The 18,483-nt window shown below is 51.3% G+C and overlaps 1 protein-coding gene across 9 annotated transcripts in view; it reads right to left on the bottom strand.

The window, feature by feature from the left end:
* Positions 1–18,483, bottom strand: part of LOC139567571 (regulatory-associated protein of mTOR-like) — a 194,975-nt gene that overhangs the window by 74,969 nt on the left and 101,523 nt on the right. For all 9 annotated transcript variants that reach the window (XR_011673424.1, XR_011673425.1, XM_071388929.1 and 6 more), the window contains exon 8: positions 9,274–9,333. Coding sequence is in view for 7 of the 9 variants with exons in the window: in XM_071388929.1 (XP_071245030.1) it covers positions 9,274–9,333 (60 nt within the window). In the remaining 2 variants the exon portion in view is untranslated. The remainder of the gene's footprint in view (positions 1–9,273; positions 9,334–18,483) is intronic.

The raw sequence follows: 18,483 nt of genomic DNA, 5'->3' as shown, positions 1-18,483 counted from the left end.
TTGCTCACACAAAGCCCCGAAGCTGTGCGCTGACTGTGGACCCCCCCAAAAAAGAAGAGGAAATTGATTAATGCGTAACGACACTCGCATAAGGGCACAATACAGTGTCCGATATAAAAACAGTAATTTGTTGATTGTATCTTGTCATGAATATATTTCCACAAATATTTATTTATGCAATTCACCCTTTACAATTGCTGATGCACTGGTGACTGTTTAGGAATACAGCAAATATTATATTTTTACTTGACTTAATTACTATAACTATTACTAATCAAATCTACAAATTAAGTTGATCAAATGGATTACACTGAATATTTCTTCACGCAATTAATCATTTACAATAGCTTATGCACTATTTATCAAGCATGTTTGCGCACCTTACAGGCTGATATGCATCTGATGCATATGCTAAAGAGTATGCCCGGCAACATTCTCTAGCGGGTACTGATAGGCTGAAAGGCCAGGCGGTTCTACCAATACAAACTTTGCCGGTAATCTAGATTAGGATCCATCTTCCCCTTGTGCCCTAAACAATAGCCTACACTAGTTAGTTCCCTGATGGCACTAGTTGGTCAGAACTTGGTCCCCAGATAGGACTTCCTGTTGATGTCAAATAAGGAGTTTCCTCTTGCCCAGTCATCACAATGTCATCTATCCTTATTTCAATAAATCAATTACAATTGTATTTATTACAGATTTTGTTGTTGATGTTTTCATCTTGTCTCTAGGCTGTCAGGAAAGTGGTGTCCCCAGAATGTGGTGCCAGAACAGGTGTCCCCAGTAGGTAGAGTGTGTGTGTGTGGCCTAGTCTGTGGGGCGACAGGTAGCCTAGCGGTTAAGAGCGTTGGGCAAGTAAAGGTTGCTGGTTTGAATCCCTGAGGCGACTACGTGGGAAAATTGGTCTTATTTGCCCTTGAGCAAGGCACCTTAACCCTAATTGCTCCTGTAAGTCGCTCTGGATAATAGCATCTGCTAAATGAACAAAATGTAAAACAACGTACAGTATGTGTGTGTGTGGTCTAATGATGACTCCTAACAGCCCCAGTGTGTGTAGTGTAGATCAATAGAGGCATGGCTGTGTTGATGGTGATGTGTTGACCGGGCCACCGCCCCCCCCATGACGCTTTATGACCCCCTCAGTGGGGGAGAGGAGTACAAGGAGGAACGGGGACAAATGGCTTCCCCCATCTCCCTGGGTATATCCTGAGACACACGGAGAAAGCACACACACATACTAAAGAAAGCTCACACACACACAGTGCCCAGAGTGAACGCTGAGGGGCTGCACTGAACCAACAAGGTATCGCTCATGTGAAAGAGCAGCGTGTCACAACATCAAAGAGACACCATTTCTCTTTCCCATTCAGAGCTCCTAAACCCCACAGGAGCTCACCCACCTCTCCCATTCATCTGGCCAAACATACATTAGCAGTCAGTACAGACAACACACACCCTCTCAGCTAAATGTATTAGAACGGAGGAAAAAGAGGACTACATGTTTCTGCCATAACCTTGACTCCGTTCGACTGGGGGCACTGGTGAGCAGCGACATGTAAAGACATGTTTTCTCAGGGTTCCTGCTTGAGGTAAACAATTTATTATCAATAATTCCGTAAAACCTACCCTCCCAGTATTATTCACTAACACGTCGACATGATTTCCAAAGCTTGTTTGGCTTGGGGAGAGACCTCTGAAGGACAAACAATACAACCTATAACATCCCATTACTGTTTAGATGAAAGGCTGGTGGCCCACTGAGTACTGGGTGTTCCGGCCAACAATGATTGGCAACACCATGAAGCACCAAAGAGGAAACATTACGCATTCCGGACAGGACAACCTGTGTACCAGAAAAGTGGCGAGGTAAATTGGTTTCCCTCTTTGTTCAAGGATTAAGAGGGGATACAGAGGTAATGAATGGATGGATGGACGGATATCCTGGTCAAAGTATAATATCCCTTGCCAACCCGAATTGTTACCCGTCATACAAGTGTTTTCCATTTATTAATGGATTAGTTTTCATTTATTTATTTCCCAGAAGGTAGAGTGCGCCAGTGTCACTGCTGAGTTTCCAAGTCTTTCAGGTGACTATGTCACGTGAAATAATGACCCATAAGCCAAGTGACTAGGCATGATGAGCACAGCCCTACCCTACTCAGAGACCGAGCAGGGGGCTAGACTAGCACCGCACCCCTCCAGGGGGTCTGGGAGACACAGTATCAATAGGCTGCGGGATTGGAATTGGAATCCATGCTCAAAGCTCATAGGGTTCCCATGTTATTCCCATCATTCCCATGCAGTAGGAAAACAGTTCAGGGGAGATGAAAAGAAAAAAGACCTGTGTTTCTTGATAAGAAAGGATCATCCTTGATCAGGAGGCGGGGCTTGGCGGTGTGAAGTCAAAAGAGAAAATAAACAAATTCCATTATATTGCATCTGCGTGAAGTAGAGTATTAGTCATGATAACTGACATGGTTTAGAATCGTGACTCGAAATCTCTTATCTAAGATCCTTTTGCAATAAGTGTGTGTATGTAGGAGTGTGTGGGTGTGTAGGAGGGAGAGAAGAAGTAAATCATGTAATTACTGGTTGGTCCAAGTTCTTTGCAGTGACTTAGTCTTATGTAATGGGGGTCGGCTGTCTATATGTAACGTCTTGGCCCTCTGAGCAGAAAGTGTGTGTGTGTGTGTGTGTGTGTGCGCGCGCGTCTCCATTATGGCCGGTTAACACTGAACACACGGAGGGAGTCATGGCCATGTGCTGACTGAGTCACAAACTCAGCTGGGAGGTAAATGTCACCATCTCCTGGGGCCCAGTGCTGAAACACACACTGGCACAGCTCAGCCTTCCGGAAGCTAACGCTTCAGCACCACTCCTTATTGGATCGGTCTAAAACCCCGGGCCTGGAGAACCACACAGGGTGTGTTCAGGGTTTTGTTCCAACCCAGCACTAATACACCTGGGGCCTGTTCAGGAGGTTGCAACGTTATAGCGTTCAGATATAATTAGATTTTTTGGGGGGGGAGTAACCAGTAACCATTTTAGAGACTGCCACCAAAACTAGCTGTGTTTAAAGTTCCAGACAGAGGTAAATGAGAAGGTCCTTTAAATGAGTGTTGTGACAAGGTATGAACTCTGCTATGGACAGGTTCTTACGAGACCCAACAGAACTGGCCTAGGTGTTGGGTGATTCTGTAGGAACGGCTACAGTACATTATGAATTAGCGCTTCCGTTGCTGCACTGGACTCCAGTACTTAGTAGGTGAAGTCCAACTGTGAGGTGATTTTTAACTAGTACACCACTCAAAGCTCTGAAATACCACCCGAATCGATTTCTTTTTGGTCTGCATCTGGGTCAGATCTGAACGTCGTCACTTAAAAACACACTCCGAAGGGAAGCCTTTCCCAGCACGAACTTTGACTCAAACTGATTAGACTGGGTCGGCTGGTGTCCAACTCTCTGAGGCGATACTGAACGAGTCCACTGCGGACTACACTCTACACGTTCAGTTGAGACGAGGACTCCCAAAAACATCCTCACACTTGCAAAGCTCTCAACCGCGACCTGCATTTTGATTTCTTTTGGGTCTGTATCAAGACGGAATGCCGTCACTTTAAAACACTAGGAAGGTAGCTCCGTTTCCAGAGGGGAGCCTTTTCCCAGCACAACCTCAACCGCTGACGCAAACCCACGATAAGAGTGACGCTCGTATGAGCCTCCTGACGCGCCTTTACATGTCTTCTCGCCGCAGCCCTCCAGTCCAGTGAGAGATGTAAGGAGGGAGAAGTGTCAAAGCTGTCAAAACCGACCCGTGATGTACTGATATGGTAGAAGGAGAATAAAAGGAGAGAGAGAGAGAGATGCAAAGTAAGAGAGTGAGATCTCACTCTGATTGTTAGTTGAAAGGCTGTCTCTTCCACCTGGTTATTTCTCAAGCAGTTTTTATCCTCCACAGAGGCATCTCCATATGTCAGAGAGAGAGCGAGAGAAGGAAAGAGAACGCTACAGAGAAGTTGGGAAGAGAGCGAGAGAGTTAGACATGATGCCAAAGGGAGAGAGAGAGCCAGATAGTGAGCAAGAGAGAAGGAAGGATGAGAGTACCTTATCCACCTGAAGAGAGAGACACTTCTTGTCTCCTCTCCTTTGGAACAGGGGATTGTTTGAAAGAGGAACAGGCTGCGGTTCGGCAGAGGTACCTGAGGAGTTATGGTGCACAGGGGAGGCAACTCTTGAGTTTGGATCCAATCCTAAACTCACTTCCAGTCTTGGAGAGGGGCAGAGTAGGCAGAGAGAGGAGTGAAACGTGACTATCTGGAGAGGGGCAGAGTAGGCAGAGAGAGGAGTGAAACGTGACTATCTGGAGAGGGGAAGAGTAGGCAGAGAGAGGAGTGAAACGTGACTATCTGGAGAGGGGAAGAGTAGGCAGAGAAGAGTGAAACGTGACTATCTGGAGAGGGGAAGAGTAGGCAGAGAGGGGTGAAACGTGACTATCTGGTGGGGTAGAGTAGGCAGAGAGAGGAGTGAAACGTGACTATCTGGTGGGGTAGAGTAGGCAGAGAGAGGAGTGAAACGTGACTATCTGGTGGGGTAGAGTAGGCAGAGAGAGGAGTGAAACGTGACTATCTGGAGAGGGGAAGAGTAGGCAGAGAGGAGTGAAACGTGACTATCTGGAGAGGGGAAGAGTAGGCAGAGAGAAGAGTGAAACGTGACTATCTGGAGAGGGGAAGAGTAGGCAGAGAGGAGTGAAACGTGACTATCTGGAGAGGGGAAGAGTAGGCAGAGAGAGGAGTGAAACGTGACTATCTGGAGAGGGGAAGAGTAGGCAGAGAGAAGAGTGAAACGTGACTATCTGGAGAGGGGAAGAGTAGGCAGAGAGAAGAGTGAAACGTGACTATCTGGAGAGGGGAAGAGTAGGCAGAGAGAGGAGTGAAACGTGACTATCTGATGGGGAGGAGTAGGCAGAGAGAGAGGAGTGAAACGTGACTATCTGGTGGGGAAGAGTAGGCAGAGAGAGGAGTGAAACGTGACTATCTGGTGGGGAAGAGTAGGCAGAGAGAGGAGTGAAACGTGACTATCTGGTGGGGAAGAGTAGGCAGAGAGAGGAGTGAAACGTGACTATCTGGAGAGGGGAAGAGTAGGCAGAGAGAGGAGTGAAACGTGACTATCTGGAGAGGGGAAGAGTAGGCAGAGAGAGGAGTGAAACGTGACTATCTGGAGAGGGGAAGAGTAGGCAGAGAGAGGAGTGAAACGTGACTATCTGGAGAGGGGAAGAGTAGGCAGAGAGAGGAGTGCAACGTGACTATCTGGTGGGGAAGAGTAGGCAGAGAGAGGAGTGCAACGTGACTATCTGGTGGGGAAGAGTAGGCAGAGAGAGGAGTGAAACGTGACTATCTGGAGAGGGGAAGAGTAGGCAGAGAGGAGTGAAACGTGACTATCTGGAGAGGGGAAGAGTAGGCAGAGAGGAGTGAAACGTGACTATCTGGTGGGGAAGAGTAGGCAGAGAGGAGTGAAACGTGACTATCTGGAGAGGGGTAGAGTAGGCAGAGAGAGGAGTGAAACGTGACTATCTGGAGAGGGGAAGAGTAAGCAGAGAGAGGAGTGAAACGTGACTATCTGGAGAGGGGTAGAGTAGGCAGAGAGAGGAGTGAAACGTGACTATCTGGAGAGGGGAAGAGTAGGCAGAGAGAGGAGTGAAACGTGACTATCTGGAGAGGGGAAGAGTAGGCAGAGAGAGGAGTGAAACGTGACTATCTGGAGAGGGGAAGAGTAGGCAGAGAGAGGAGTGAAACGTGACTATCTGGAGAGGGGAAGAGTAGGCAGAGAGAGGAGTGCAACGTGACTATCTGGTGGGGAAGAGTAGGCAGAGAGAGAGGAGTGAAACGTGACTATCTGGTGGGGAAGAGTAGGCAGAGAGAGAGGAGTGAAACGTGACTATCTGGAGAGGGGAAGAGTAGGCAGAGAGAGGAGTGAAACGTGACTATCTGGAGAGGGGAAGAGTAGGCAGAGAGAGGAGTGAAACGTGACTATCTGGAGAGGGGAAGAGTAGGCAGAGAGGAGTGAAACGTGACTATCTGGTGGGGAAGAGTAGGCAGAGAGAGGAGTGAAACGTGACTATCTGGTGGGGAAGAGTAGGCAGAGAGAGGAGTGAAACGTGACTATCTGGTGGGGAAGAGTAGGCAGAGAGAGGAGTGAAACGTGACTATCTGGAGAGGAGTAGAGTAGGCAGAGAGGAGTGAAACGTGACTATCTGGTGGGGTAGAGTAGGCAGAGAGAGGAGTGAAACGTGACTATCTGGTGGGGAAGAGTAGGCAGAGAGAGGAGTGAAACGTGACTATCTGGAGAGGGGTAGAGTAGGCAGAGAGAGGAGTGAAACGTGACTATCTGGAGAGGGGTAGAGTAGGCAGAGAGGAGTAAAACGTGACTATCTGGAGAGGGGAAGAGTAGGCAGAGAGGAGTGGAACGTGACTATCTGGAGAGGGGAAGTGTAGGCAGAGAGGAGTAAAACGTGACTATCTGGAGAGGGGAAGAGTAGGCAGAGAGGAGTGAAACGTGACTATCTGGAGAGGGGAAGAGTAGGCAGAGAGAGGAGTGAAACGTGACTATCTGGAGAGGGGAAGAGTAGGCAGAGAGAGGAGTGAAACGTGACTATCTGGTGGGGTAGAGTAGGCAGAGAGAGGAGTGAAACGTGACTATCTGGTGGGGAAGAGTAGGCAGAGAGAGGAGTGAAACGTGACTATCTGGAGAGGGGTAGAGTAGGCAGAGAGGAGTGAAACGTGACTATCTGGTGGGGAAGAGTAGGCAGAGAGAGGAGTGAAACGTGACTATCTGGTGGGGTAGAGTAGGCAGAGAGGAGTGAAACGTGACTATCTGGAGAGGGGAAGAGTAGGCAGAGAGAGGAGTGAAACGTGACTATCTGGAGAGGGGAAGAGTAGGCAGAGAGAGGAGTGAAACGTGACTATCTGGAGAGGGGAAGAGTAGGCAGAGAGAGGAGTGAAACGTGACTATCTGGAGAGGGGAAGAGTAGGCAGAGAGGAGTGAAACGTGACTATCTGGTGGGGAAGAGTAGGCAGAGAGAGGAGTGAAACGTGACTATCTGGTGGGGAAGAGTAGGCAGAGAGAGGAGTGAAACGTGACTATCTGGTGGGGTAGAGTAGGCAGAGAGAGGAGTGAAACGTGACTATCTGGTGGGGTAGAGTAGGCAGAGAGAGGAGTGAAACGTGACTATCTGGTGGGGTAGAGTAGGCAGAGAGAGGAGTGAAACGTGAATATCTGGTGGGGAAGAGTAGGCAGAGAGAGGAGTGAAACGTGACTATCTGGTGGGGAAGAGTAGGCAGAGAGAGGAGTGAAACGTGACTATCTGGTGGGGAAGAGTAGGCAGAGAGAGGAGTGAAACGTGACTATCTGGTGGGGAAGAGTAGGCAGAGAGAGGAGTGAAACGTGACTATCTGGTGGGGAAGAGTAGGCAGAGAGAGGAGTGAAACGTGACTATCTGGTGGGGAAGAGTAGGCAGAGAGAGGAGTGAAACGTGACTATCTGGTGGGGAAGAGTAGGCAGAGAGAGGAGTGAAACGTGACTATCTGGTGGGGAAGAGTAGGCAGAGAGAGGAGTGAAACGTGACTATCTGGTGGGGAAGAGTAGGCAGAGAGAGGAGTGAAACGTGACTATCTGGTGGGGAAGAGTAGGCAGAGAGAGGAGTGAAACGTGACTATCTGGTGGGGAAGAGTAGGCAGAGAGAGGAGTGAAACGTGACTATCTGGTGGGGAAGAGTAGGCAGAGAGAGGAGTGAAACGTGACTATCTGGTGGGGAAGAGTAGGCAGAGAGAGGAGTGAAACGTGACTATCTGGTGGGGAAGAGTAGGCAGAGAGAGGAGTGAAACGTGACTATCTGGTGGGGAAGAGTAGGCAGAGAGAGGAGTGAAACGTGACTATCTGGTGGGGAAGAGTAGGCAGAGAGAGGAGTGAAACGTGACTATCTGGAGAGGGGTAGAGTAGGCAGAGAGGAGTAAAACGTGACTATCTGGAGAGGGGAAGAGTAGGCAGAGAGGAGTGGAATGTGACTATCTGGAGAGGGGAAGAGTAGGCAGAGAGGAGTAAAACGTGACTATCTGGAGAGGGGAAGAGTAGGCAGAGAGGAGTGAAACGTGACTATCTGGAGAGGGGAAGAGTAGGCAGAGAGGAGTGAAACGTGACTATCTGGAGAGGGGAAGAGTAGGCAGAGAGAGGAGTGAAACGTGACTATCTGGTGGGGTAGAGTAGGCAGAGAGAGGAGTGAAACGTGACTATCTGGTGGGGAAGAGTAGGCAGAGAGAGGAGTGAAACGTGACTATCTGGTGGGGTAGAGTAGGCAGAGAGGAGTGAAACGTGACTATCTGGTGGGGTAGAGTAGGCAGAGAGGAGTGAAACGTGACTATCTGGTGGGGTAGAGTAGGGAGAGAGGAGTGAAACGTGACTATCTGGTGGGGAAGAGTAGGCAGAGAGGAGTGAAACGTGACTATCTGCGTCACACTGGAAAGAGTTCTACTAGATGAACTTTGAGCTCCCGACGTGCACACACTCACGTGCACACACTCACGTGCACACACTCACGTTCAGTGAGTGTGCACCATGACACCCTCAGCCTCTACTAGCCCTTAGCCAAACACACTAATTAACCTCTAGAGGACTAGACTCTCGTGTGTGTGTGTGTGTGTGTGTGTGTGTGTGTGTGTGTGTGTGTGTGTGTGTGTGTGTGTGTGTGTGTGTGTGTGTGTCCATTTTGGCCTGGTTAACACTGAGGGAATCATGGCCATGTGCTGACTGAGTCACAATTAGCTGGAGGCAAAGTCATGTGTGCGTTTACACGCCAGCATGTGTGTTTGGGAGGGAAAGCGAGAACGTCTGTCTGAGTCAGACAAAGACTAGGCAAGAGGGCCAAATCTAAAGTATCGAAAAGTTTGTATCTGTCTTGTTTTCATGTTATGTGAGCGTGTTAACGTAGTCTCTCTGTGTAGTTGGGGTAGAGGGAGCTCTAGGTGCTGTAAGCTGCCTTTTATGTTCTCAAAACGAGTGGAATTGCATCTGTACGTCCTTTTATCTGGCATACTTGTATTACTCACAACAAGAACATACTCAAATCCATCTATAAAAAAAAAACTGAACTTCACAAAATAAAAAGTAGAGCTTTAAATTGGTCCAAACTACACTACTCGCTGAAAGAACAAAAGAAGAAAAGCAATATAAAGTTAAGAAAGCAGAAATGAAAGCGGGAGAGTAGCCACAGCGGTACTTACTTCTCAATGAGGTCCAATGTCACCCCTGGCACCAGCTTGGCACTTTTCTGCATGCAAAACCTGGGGGCACAAACAGAGATCCAGTCCAATCAGGGCAGCAAGAAAGCAAACAAAAGTGCTATATAAATGTTTCCGGTCTTAATTCATCTGTAAACCGCTGAACTTGTGCATACAGTATGTGTGGAAGCATTGCCGTGTCAACCACAAAGAAATATGTTTGTTTTCACAGTGAAAAATAAGTTTGATATCACAGGAACAATTAGTAACTTTCAATTACATAGTGTAAGGTCTTTGAACTAGAGAGGTTTAGGCGAGGGTCAGGTCACAAAGGGATACACGCAGGGTACATCCAGGTCTATTTAGACCGCACTGTGACTCCCACAGTGAAGAGGGTATTATCGTGCTTGGACAGGCCCGGGCTGGTAGCAGGTCCAGTGCGTTCCCAGCAGGGTGATGTTTAAAGGTAGAGGAGAGGCACGATATAGCACTGCTGAGGTAGCAACTATAGCAGCTGGGTTGAGATCTCAGATGGGGCTTAGTCATTATTATCAAGGGGAACACAGGTGTGTGTCTGTGGTGGGGAGTGGGGGTGTGTGTATTCTGTGAGCGTGCACCCGCGCGCGCATGCGTTACACAAATCCAACGTCTCATCTGGACATTCAAGCACGTACCCAGACAAAGTGCAAACTAACACCGTGTAACAACTCCCCACAACAAACCTCAGGTGGCCATTACATTCAGATCTCCCACTGTGTTTGTTGTGGTAATGAACTTTTAGGACAGAGGTCAAAGTGGCACACGAGAGTCTTCTCAAACAGGACATGGAACATGAATAGAGACAAGTCCATGTAGACAGAATGAGAGATAGAGAAGCAGGAGAGTGTTCCCAAAACACAGGAGGAGAGGAGACTTTGATCCACAGCCAAAACAAACAGAGAAGAGATGGAGAAGGGTGTCAAAGGACATACTGTCCTATAGAGAGAAGTGGAGCAGAGAGAACCGTGTGACTGTCTATGCGTACGTGCTTGGGAGAGAGCGAGAGAACGAGAGAGAGTGAGGAAGAGTGTGTGTGGGGTCTTGTGTGCGCAACGGCTACCTCTCGGTGGGATCCCAAACTAGGTCGTAGAGGGAGGAGCGGAGCTTCTCTGTTGGTCCCCTTGGAGCCGACTGTCTGCTACAGCTCATTACATCCCCCAATCAGTCCTCCCCAGACTCCCTCTGTCTCCATCTTTCCCTCTATGCGGCTCTCTCCTTCAAATCCAATCTCTGTCCTTCGGTCTCTCTCGCTCCCTCTCCCCTATCATTGTGAATGTGCATGTCTCCCAACTCCCTCAGTCTGCCCTCCACTCCCCCTCTCCATTTTACACGTCTCCCAACCCCAAGTCCTCATCGTCTACCAAGTTTCCAATTCTCTATATCCCCCTATTTTTTGGCTCTCTTTCACCGTCTGCTTCGCTTCTCCTGTCCTTTTCTTCTTCTATCCTCTAATTCTTTCACTCTCCCCGCTCCATCCTTTCCCTCTTCCCGCTCCATCCTTTCCCTCTTCCCGCTCCATCCTTTCCCTCTTCCCGCTCCATCCTTTCCCTCATCCCGCTCCATCCTTTCCCTCTTCCCGCTCCATCCTTTCCCCCTTCCCGCTCCATCCTTTCCCTCTTCCCGCTCCATCCTTTCCCTCTTCCCGCTCCATCCTTTCCCTCTTCCCGCTCCATCCTTTCCCTCTTCCCGCTCCATCCTTTCCCTCATCCCGCTCCATCCTTTCCGTCTTCCCGCTCCATCCTTTCTCTCTTCTGTCACCCCGCTCCATCCTTTCCCTCTTCTGTCACACCGCTCCATCCTTTCCCTCTTCCCGCTCCATCCTTTCCCTCTTCCCGCTCCATCCTTTCCCTCTTCCCGCTCCATCCTTTCCCTCTTCCCGCTCCATCCTTTCCCTCTTCCCGCTCCATCCTTTCCCTCTTCCCGCTCCTTCCTTTCTCTCTTCTGTCACCCCGCTCCATCCTTTCCCTCTTCCCGCTCCATCCTTTCCCTCGTCACCCCGCTCCATCCTTTCCCTCTTGTCACCCCGCTCCATCCTTTCCCTCTTGTCACCCCGCTCCATCCTTTCCCTCTTGTCACCCCGCTCCATCCTTTCCCTCTTGTCACCCCGCTCCATCCTTTCAATCTTGTCACCCCGCTCCATCCTTTCCCTCTTGTCACCCCGCTCCATCCTTTCAATCTTGTCACCCCGCTCCATCCTTTCCCTCGTCACCCCGCTCCATCCTTTCCCTCTTGTCACCCGCTCCATCCTTTCCCTCTTCCCGCTCCATCCTTTCCCTCTTCCCGCTCCATCCTTTCCCTCTTCCCGCTCCATCCTTTCCCTCTTGTCACCCCGCTCCATCCTTTCCCTCTTGTCACCCCGCTCCATCCTTTCCCTCTTGTCACCCCGCTCCATCCTTTCCCTCTTGTCACCCCGCTCCATTCTTTCCCTCTTGTCACCCCGCTCCATCCTTTCCCTCTTGTCACCCCGCTCCATCCTTTCCCTCTTGTCACCCCGCTCCATCCTTTCCCTCTTGTCACCCCGCTCCATCCTTTCCCTCTTGTCACCCCGCTCCATCCTTTCCCTCGTCACCCCGCTCCATCCTTTCCCTCTTGTCACCCCGCTCCATCCTTTCCCTCTTGTCACCCCGCTCCATCCTTTCAATCTTGTCACCCCGCTCCATCCTTTCCCTCGTCACCCCGCTCCATCCTTTCCCTCGTCACCCCGCTCCATCCTTTCCCTCGTCACCCCGCTCCATCCTTTCCCTCTTCCCGCTCCATCCTTTCCCTCTTCCCGCTCCATCCTTTCCCTCTTCCCGCTCCATCCTTTCCCTCTTCCCGCTCCATCCTTTCCCTCTTCCCGCTCCATCCTTTCCCTCTTCCCGCTCCATCCTTTCCCTCTTCCCGCTCCATCCTTTCCCTCTTCCCGCTCCATCCTTTCCCTCTTCCCGCTCCATCCTTTCCCTCTTGTCACCCCGCTCCATCCTTTCCCTCTTGTCACCCCGCTCCATCCTTTCCCTCTTGTCACCCCGCTCCATCCTTTCCCTCTTGTCACTCCGCTCCATCCTTTCCCTCTTGTCACCCCGCTCCATCCTTTCCCTCTTGTCACCCCGCTCCATTCTTTCCCTCGTCACCCCGCTCCATCCTTTCCCTCGTCACCCCGCTCCATCCTTTCCCTCTTGTCACCCCGCTCCATCCTTTCCCTCTTGTCACCCCGCTCCATCCTTTCCCTCTTGTCACCCCGCTCCATCCTTTCAATCTTGTCACCCCGCTCCATCCTTTCCCTCGTCACCCCGCTCCATCCTTTCCCTCTTGTCACCCCGCTCCATCCTTTCCCTCTTGTCACCCCGCTCCATCCTTTCCCTCTTGTCACCCCGCTCCATCCTTTCAATCTTGTCACCCCGCTCCATCCTTTCCCTCGTCACCCCGCTCCATCCTTTCCCTCTTGTCACCCCGCTCCATCCTTTCCCTCTTGTCACCCCGCTCCATCCTTTCAATCTTGTCACCCCGCTCCATCCTTTCCCTCTTCCCGCTCCATCCTTTCCCTCTTCCCGCTCCTTCCTTTCTCTCTTCTGTCACCCCGCTCCATCCTTTCCCTCTTCCCGCTCCATCCTTTCCCTCTTCCCGCTCCATCCTTTCCCTCTTCCCGCTCCATCCTTTCCCTCTTCCCGCTCCATCCTTTCCCTCTTCCCGCTCCATCCTTTCCCTCTTGTGACCCCGCTCCATCCTTTCCCTCTTGTGACCCCGCTCCATCCTTTCCCTCTTGTCACCCCGCTCCATCCTTTCCCTCTTGTCACCCCGCTCCATCCTTTCCCTCTTGTCACCCCGCTCCATCCTTTCCCTCTTGTCACCCCGCTCCATCCTTTCCCTCTTGTCACCCCGCTCCATCCTTTCCCTCTTGTCACCCCGCTCCATCCTTTCAATCTTGTCACCCCGCTCCATCCTTTCCCTCGTCACCCCGCTCCATCCTTTCCCTCTTGTCACCCCGCTCCATTCTTTCCCTCTTGTCACCCCGCTCCATCCTTTCCCTCTTGTCACCCCGCTCCATCCTTTCCCTCTTGTCACCCCGCTCCATCCTTTCCCTCTTGTCACCCCGCTCCATCCTTTCCCTCTTGTCACCCCGCTCCATCCTTTCAATCTTGTCACCCCGCTCCATCCTTTCCCTCTTGTCACACCGCTCCATCCTTTCCCTCTTGTCACCCCGCTCCATCCTTTCCCTCTTGTCACCCCGCTCCATCCTTTCCCTCTTGTCACCCCGCTCCATCCTTTCAATCTTGTCACCCCGCTCCATCCTTTCCCTCGTCACCCCGCTCCATCCTTTCCCTCTTGTCACCCCGCTCCATCCTTTCCCTCTTGTCACCCCGCTCCATCCTTTCAATCTTGTCACCCCGCTCCATCCTTTCCCTCTTCCCGCTCCATCCTTTCCCTCTTCCCGCTCCTTCCTTTCTCTCTTCTGTCACCCCGCTCCATCCTTTCCCTCTTCCCACTCCATCCTTTCCCTCTTCCCGCTCCATCCTTTCCCTCTTCCCGCTCCATCCTTTCCCTCTTCCCGCTCCATCCTTTCCCTCTTCCCGCTCCATCCTTTCCCTCTTCCCGCTCCATCCTTTCCCTCTTCCCGCTCCATCCTTTCCCTCTTGTGACCCCGCTCCATCCTTTCCCTCGTCACCCCGCTCCATCCTTTCCCTCTTGTCACCCCGCTCCATCCTTTCCCTCGTCACCCCGCTCCATCCTTTCCCTCTTGTCACCCCGCTCCATCCTTTCAATCTTGTCACCCCGCTCCATCCTTTCCCTCTTGTCACCCCGCTCCATCCTTTCAATCTTGTCACCCCGCTCCATCCTTTCCCTCGTCACCCCGCTCCATCCTTTCCCTCGTCACCCCGCTCCATCCTTTCCCTCGTCACCCCGCTCCATCCTTTCCCTCTTGTCACCCCGCTCCATCCTTTCCCTCTTGTCACCCCGCTCCATCCTTTCAATCTTGTCACCCCGCTCCATCCTTTCCCTCGTCACCCCGCTCCATCCTTTCCCTCTTGTCACCCGCTCCATCCTTTCCCTCTTCCCGCTCCATCCTTTCCCTCTTCCCGCTCCATCCTTTCCCTCTTCCCGCTCCATCCTTTCCCTCTTCCCGCTCCATCCTTTCCCTCTTCCCGCTCCATCCTTTCCCTCTTCCCGCTCCATCCTTTCCCTCGTCACCCCGCTCCATCCTTTCCCTCGTCACCCCGCTCCATCCTTTCCCTCTTGTCACCCCGCTCCATCCTTTCCCTCTTGTCACCCCGCTCCATCCTTTCCCTCTTGTCACCCCGCTCCATCCTTTCCCTCTTGTCACCCCGCTCCATCCTTTCCCTCTTGTCACCCCGCTCCATCCTTTCCCTCTTGTCACCCCGCTCCATCCTTTCCCTCGTCACCCCGCTCCATCCTTTCCCTCTTGTCACCCCGCTCCATTCTTTCCCTCTTGTCACCCCGCTCCATCCTTTCCCTCGTCACCCCGCTCCATCCTTTCCCTCTTGTCACCCCGCTCCATCCTTTCCCTCTTGTCACCCCGCTCCATCCTTTCCCTCTTGTCACCCCGCTCCATCCTTTCAATCTTGTCACCCCGCTCCATCCTTTCCCTCGTCACCCCGCTCCATCCTTTCCCTCGTCACCCCGCTCCATCCTTTCCCTCGTCACCCCGCTCCATCCTTTCCCTCGTCACCCCGCTCCATCCTTTCCCTCGTCACCCCGCTCCATCCTTTCCCTCTTGTCACCCGCTCCATCCTTTCCCTCTTCCCGCTCCATCCTTTCCCTCTTCCCGCTCCATCCTTTCCCTCTTCCCGCTCCATCCTTTCCCTCTTCCCGCTCCATCCTTTCCCTCTTCCCGCTCCATCCTTTCCCTCTTCCCGCTCCATCCTTTCCCTCGTCACCCCGCTCCATCCTTTCCCTCGTCACCCCGCTCCATCCTTTCCCTCTTGTCACCCCGCTCCATCCTTTCCCTCGTCACCCCGCTCCATCCTTTCCCTCTTGTCACCCCGCTCCATTCTTTCCCTCTTGTCACCCCGCTCCATCCTTTCCCTCGTCACCCCGCTCCATCCTTTCCCTCTTGTCACCCCGCTCCATCCTTTCCCTCTTGTCACCCCGCTCCATCCTTTCCCTCTTGTCACCCCGCTCCATCCTTTCAATCTTGTCACCCCGCTCCATCCTTTCCCTCGTCACCCCGCTCCATCCTTTCCCTCGTCACCCCGCTCCATCCTTTCCCTCGTCACCCCGCTCCATCCTTTCCCTCGTCACCCCGCTCCATCCTTTCCCTCGTCACCCCGCTCCATCCTTTCCCTCTTGTCACCCGCTCCATCCTTTCCCTCTTCCCGCTCCATCCTTTCCCTCTTCCCGCTCCATCCTTTCCCTCTTCCCGCTCCATCCTTTCCCTCTTCCCGCTCCATCCTTTCCCTCTTCCCGCTCCATCCTTTCCCTCGTCACCCCGCTCCATCCTTTCCCTCGTCACCCCGCTCCATCCTTTCCCTCGTCACCCCGCTCCATCCTTTCCCTCTTGTCACCCCGCTCCATCCTTTCCCTCTTGTCACCCGCTCCATCCTTTCCCTCTTCCCGCTCCATCCTTTCCCTCTTCCCGCTCCATCCTTTCCCTCTTCCCGCTCCATCCTTTCCCTCTTCCCGCTCCATCCTTTCCCTCTTCCCGCTCCATCCTTTCCCTCTTGTCACCCCGCTCCATCCTTTCCCTCTTGTCACCCCGCTCCATCCTTTCCCTCTTGTCACCCCGCTCCATCCTTTCAATCTTGTCACCCCGCTCCATCCTTTCCCTCGTCACCCCGCTCCATCCTTTCCCTCGTCACCCCGCTCCATCCTTTACCTCTTGTCACCCCGCTCCATCCTTTCCCTCTTCCCGCTCCATCCTTTCCCTCTTCCCGCTCCATCCTTTCCCTCTAACCGCTCCATCCTTTCCCTCTTCCCGCTCCATCCTTTCCCTCTTCCCGCTCCATCCTTTCCCTCTTCCCGCTCCATCCTTTCCCTCTTCCCGCTCCATCCCTTCCCTCTTCCCGCTCCATCCTTTCCCTCTTCCCGCTCCATCCTTTCCCTCTTCCCGCTCCATCCTTTCCCTCTTCCCGCTCCATCCTTTCCCTCTACCCGCTCCATCCTTTCCCTCTTGTCTTCCCGCTCCATCCTTTCCCTTGCTCTCCCTCGTTGATACACTGACATTAGCAGCAATAATTAACAAAACACTAATTAGCTGACTGTTGGCTCCTTGCTATTGCTGTATAATATACTGCTAAAATAAAGGAAACCCCAACATAAAGTGTCTTAAGACCCCTCTTTCAAAGTCACTGATATCTCTTCTTCTAGCCATGGTAGCCAAAATAATGGGCAACTGGGCATTTTATGACATGACCCTAAGAATGATATGTTAATTGCTTAATTAACGCAGGAATTCCATCTGTGTGGAAGCCTGCTTTCAATATACTTTATATCCCTCATTTACTCAATTGTTTCCTTTATTTTGGCAGTTACCTGTATATAATGTTCTGCTCTGATTCCCTAAGCTGTGGATTCCTCTTAATGTTTGAGATCTACACTATTAGAAGCTAAGTGGTTATTCAGACAGAGAAACAGTCACAGTAGGTTCAGGGCTTATGTCTCAAGGATGTTCAAGGCATAACCTATCTTTATTCATTTCTATGGTTCGAGGGCAGTGCCGTATATGTATCATGTATATTAATGGATCTGGTTCAAGGCACTCGGGTTGGAAGAAAATAGATTTCATTTCAAAAGGTCTACGCATTGCTATTGAACTTATAAAACGCAGAGATGCATTCAGAACGGCGATGTGTTTTAGCACAGGGCCTTCAAGGTAGTCTGAGGTCGTTAAAGTATTCTGATGTATTATGAGGTTTTATGGGGTAAAACTTCTTCCTGTACCCATTACATTCCTGTTTAGGTCTGTTGAAACAAAGCTGAATGTACAGTAGTCCAAAGGGAAATAGAACATGAGGTTAAGCAATGCTTTGCTTCCCCATTGTGATGTCGCCACAGACAAGGACAAAGAGCATAGAGTACAGTTCCATTTCCATTTCCCATATTGAGTCCACGCTCCAGAGATTGCACAGGAAGTGTGTGTGTGTGTTACACCCTCCTCACATGTTTCCTCCTTCCCCCTATAGGCTAAGGAGATGTGAGGACAGAGAATGAGTTGTTTTAGCTTTAAACGAGTGCAAAACATTGGTGTGTGTCAAGGGATATCTTGGCAAACGAAAGGAATGTAAGACTGGATAATGAGGCTCCGTGATGATGCATTTTCATTCAGAATTTATCAGCGTTTTGCCTTTTGAAGGTGTACCGTCATGTAAAGCATCATAGATAATGAGAAGGTACTTGAGGTTACTGGAAAGGCTGTCCCAAGTTTTCAAGAGGGAAGCTAAGGTCTCGCGTGCACACACACACATTAGTGTGCTTTCTTTTTCTGTTATGTGTGTGTGTGTGACTGAGTATGTCGGTGTGTGCTTGCGTGAGACCTTAGCTTCCTTAGCTAAAACACACACACAATGCCCAGGGGGTGGGGTTGGCATGAGTAGAGTGTGCGGAAGCACCAAAGTTCCAGGATATTGAGGCAGTCACCTGTCAAGGAGTTGGCAGCAGAACAGGAGTCTTGCTTAAAGATTCAGCAGGAAGATGGTGCTTCTCAGCTCCTCACAGTCACACGAGGCTGGCTCCTAACTATCTGATACACATGCTGAGTCCCTCAAGAATCACTATCCTCATTTCCTTTCCTTATTTAACCCTCTTCTCCCCTTCTTTCCAAGCTCATCAGATCATTCTAATCCTTTCTTCTCCTCCTCATTTCCTCCCTCCCTCCCTCTCTCCTTTCCCTTTCTTTTTATCCCCTCTTGTTCCATCCTTTCCTCTCTTCTCACATCTCTGCTCTTCTCCTTTCCCCCTCCGTTACCATAGCCACCCTCTATCTGAACATCGGGGAGATCCCTTGAAGCCAGTGCTCTATCAGTGATGATTTTCTGCTCTAGTGAGCAAGGAAACCCTCTTTCTGCCTCTCTCACTCTTCCTATATTTGTTTTTTCTCTCATCTCACCTCCCTCTTTCATTCTCTTCCCTCTGTGCTTTTTTGTGTGTTGCAGGTTTGGAATCCGAGGTAAGCCATCACGTCTTAGTGAGCCTGCAGCGCTGAATGCGATTAGCTAAGGAGAGAGGGACATGCCTCTTTCA

Source organism: Salvelinus alpinus, chromosome 2 (assembly GCF_045679555.1).
Source record: "Salvelinus alpinus chromosome 2, SLU_Salpinus.1, whole genome shotgun sequence".
In the NCBI taxonomy this organism is placed as follows: domain Eukaryota; kingdom Metazoa; phylum Chordata; class Actinopteri; order Salmoniformes; family Salmonidae; genus Salvelinus; species Salvelinus alpinus.
Note: the sequence above shows the minus strand (reverse complement) of the source record. Positions and strands in the feature narration are given on the sequence as shown.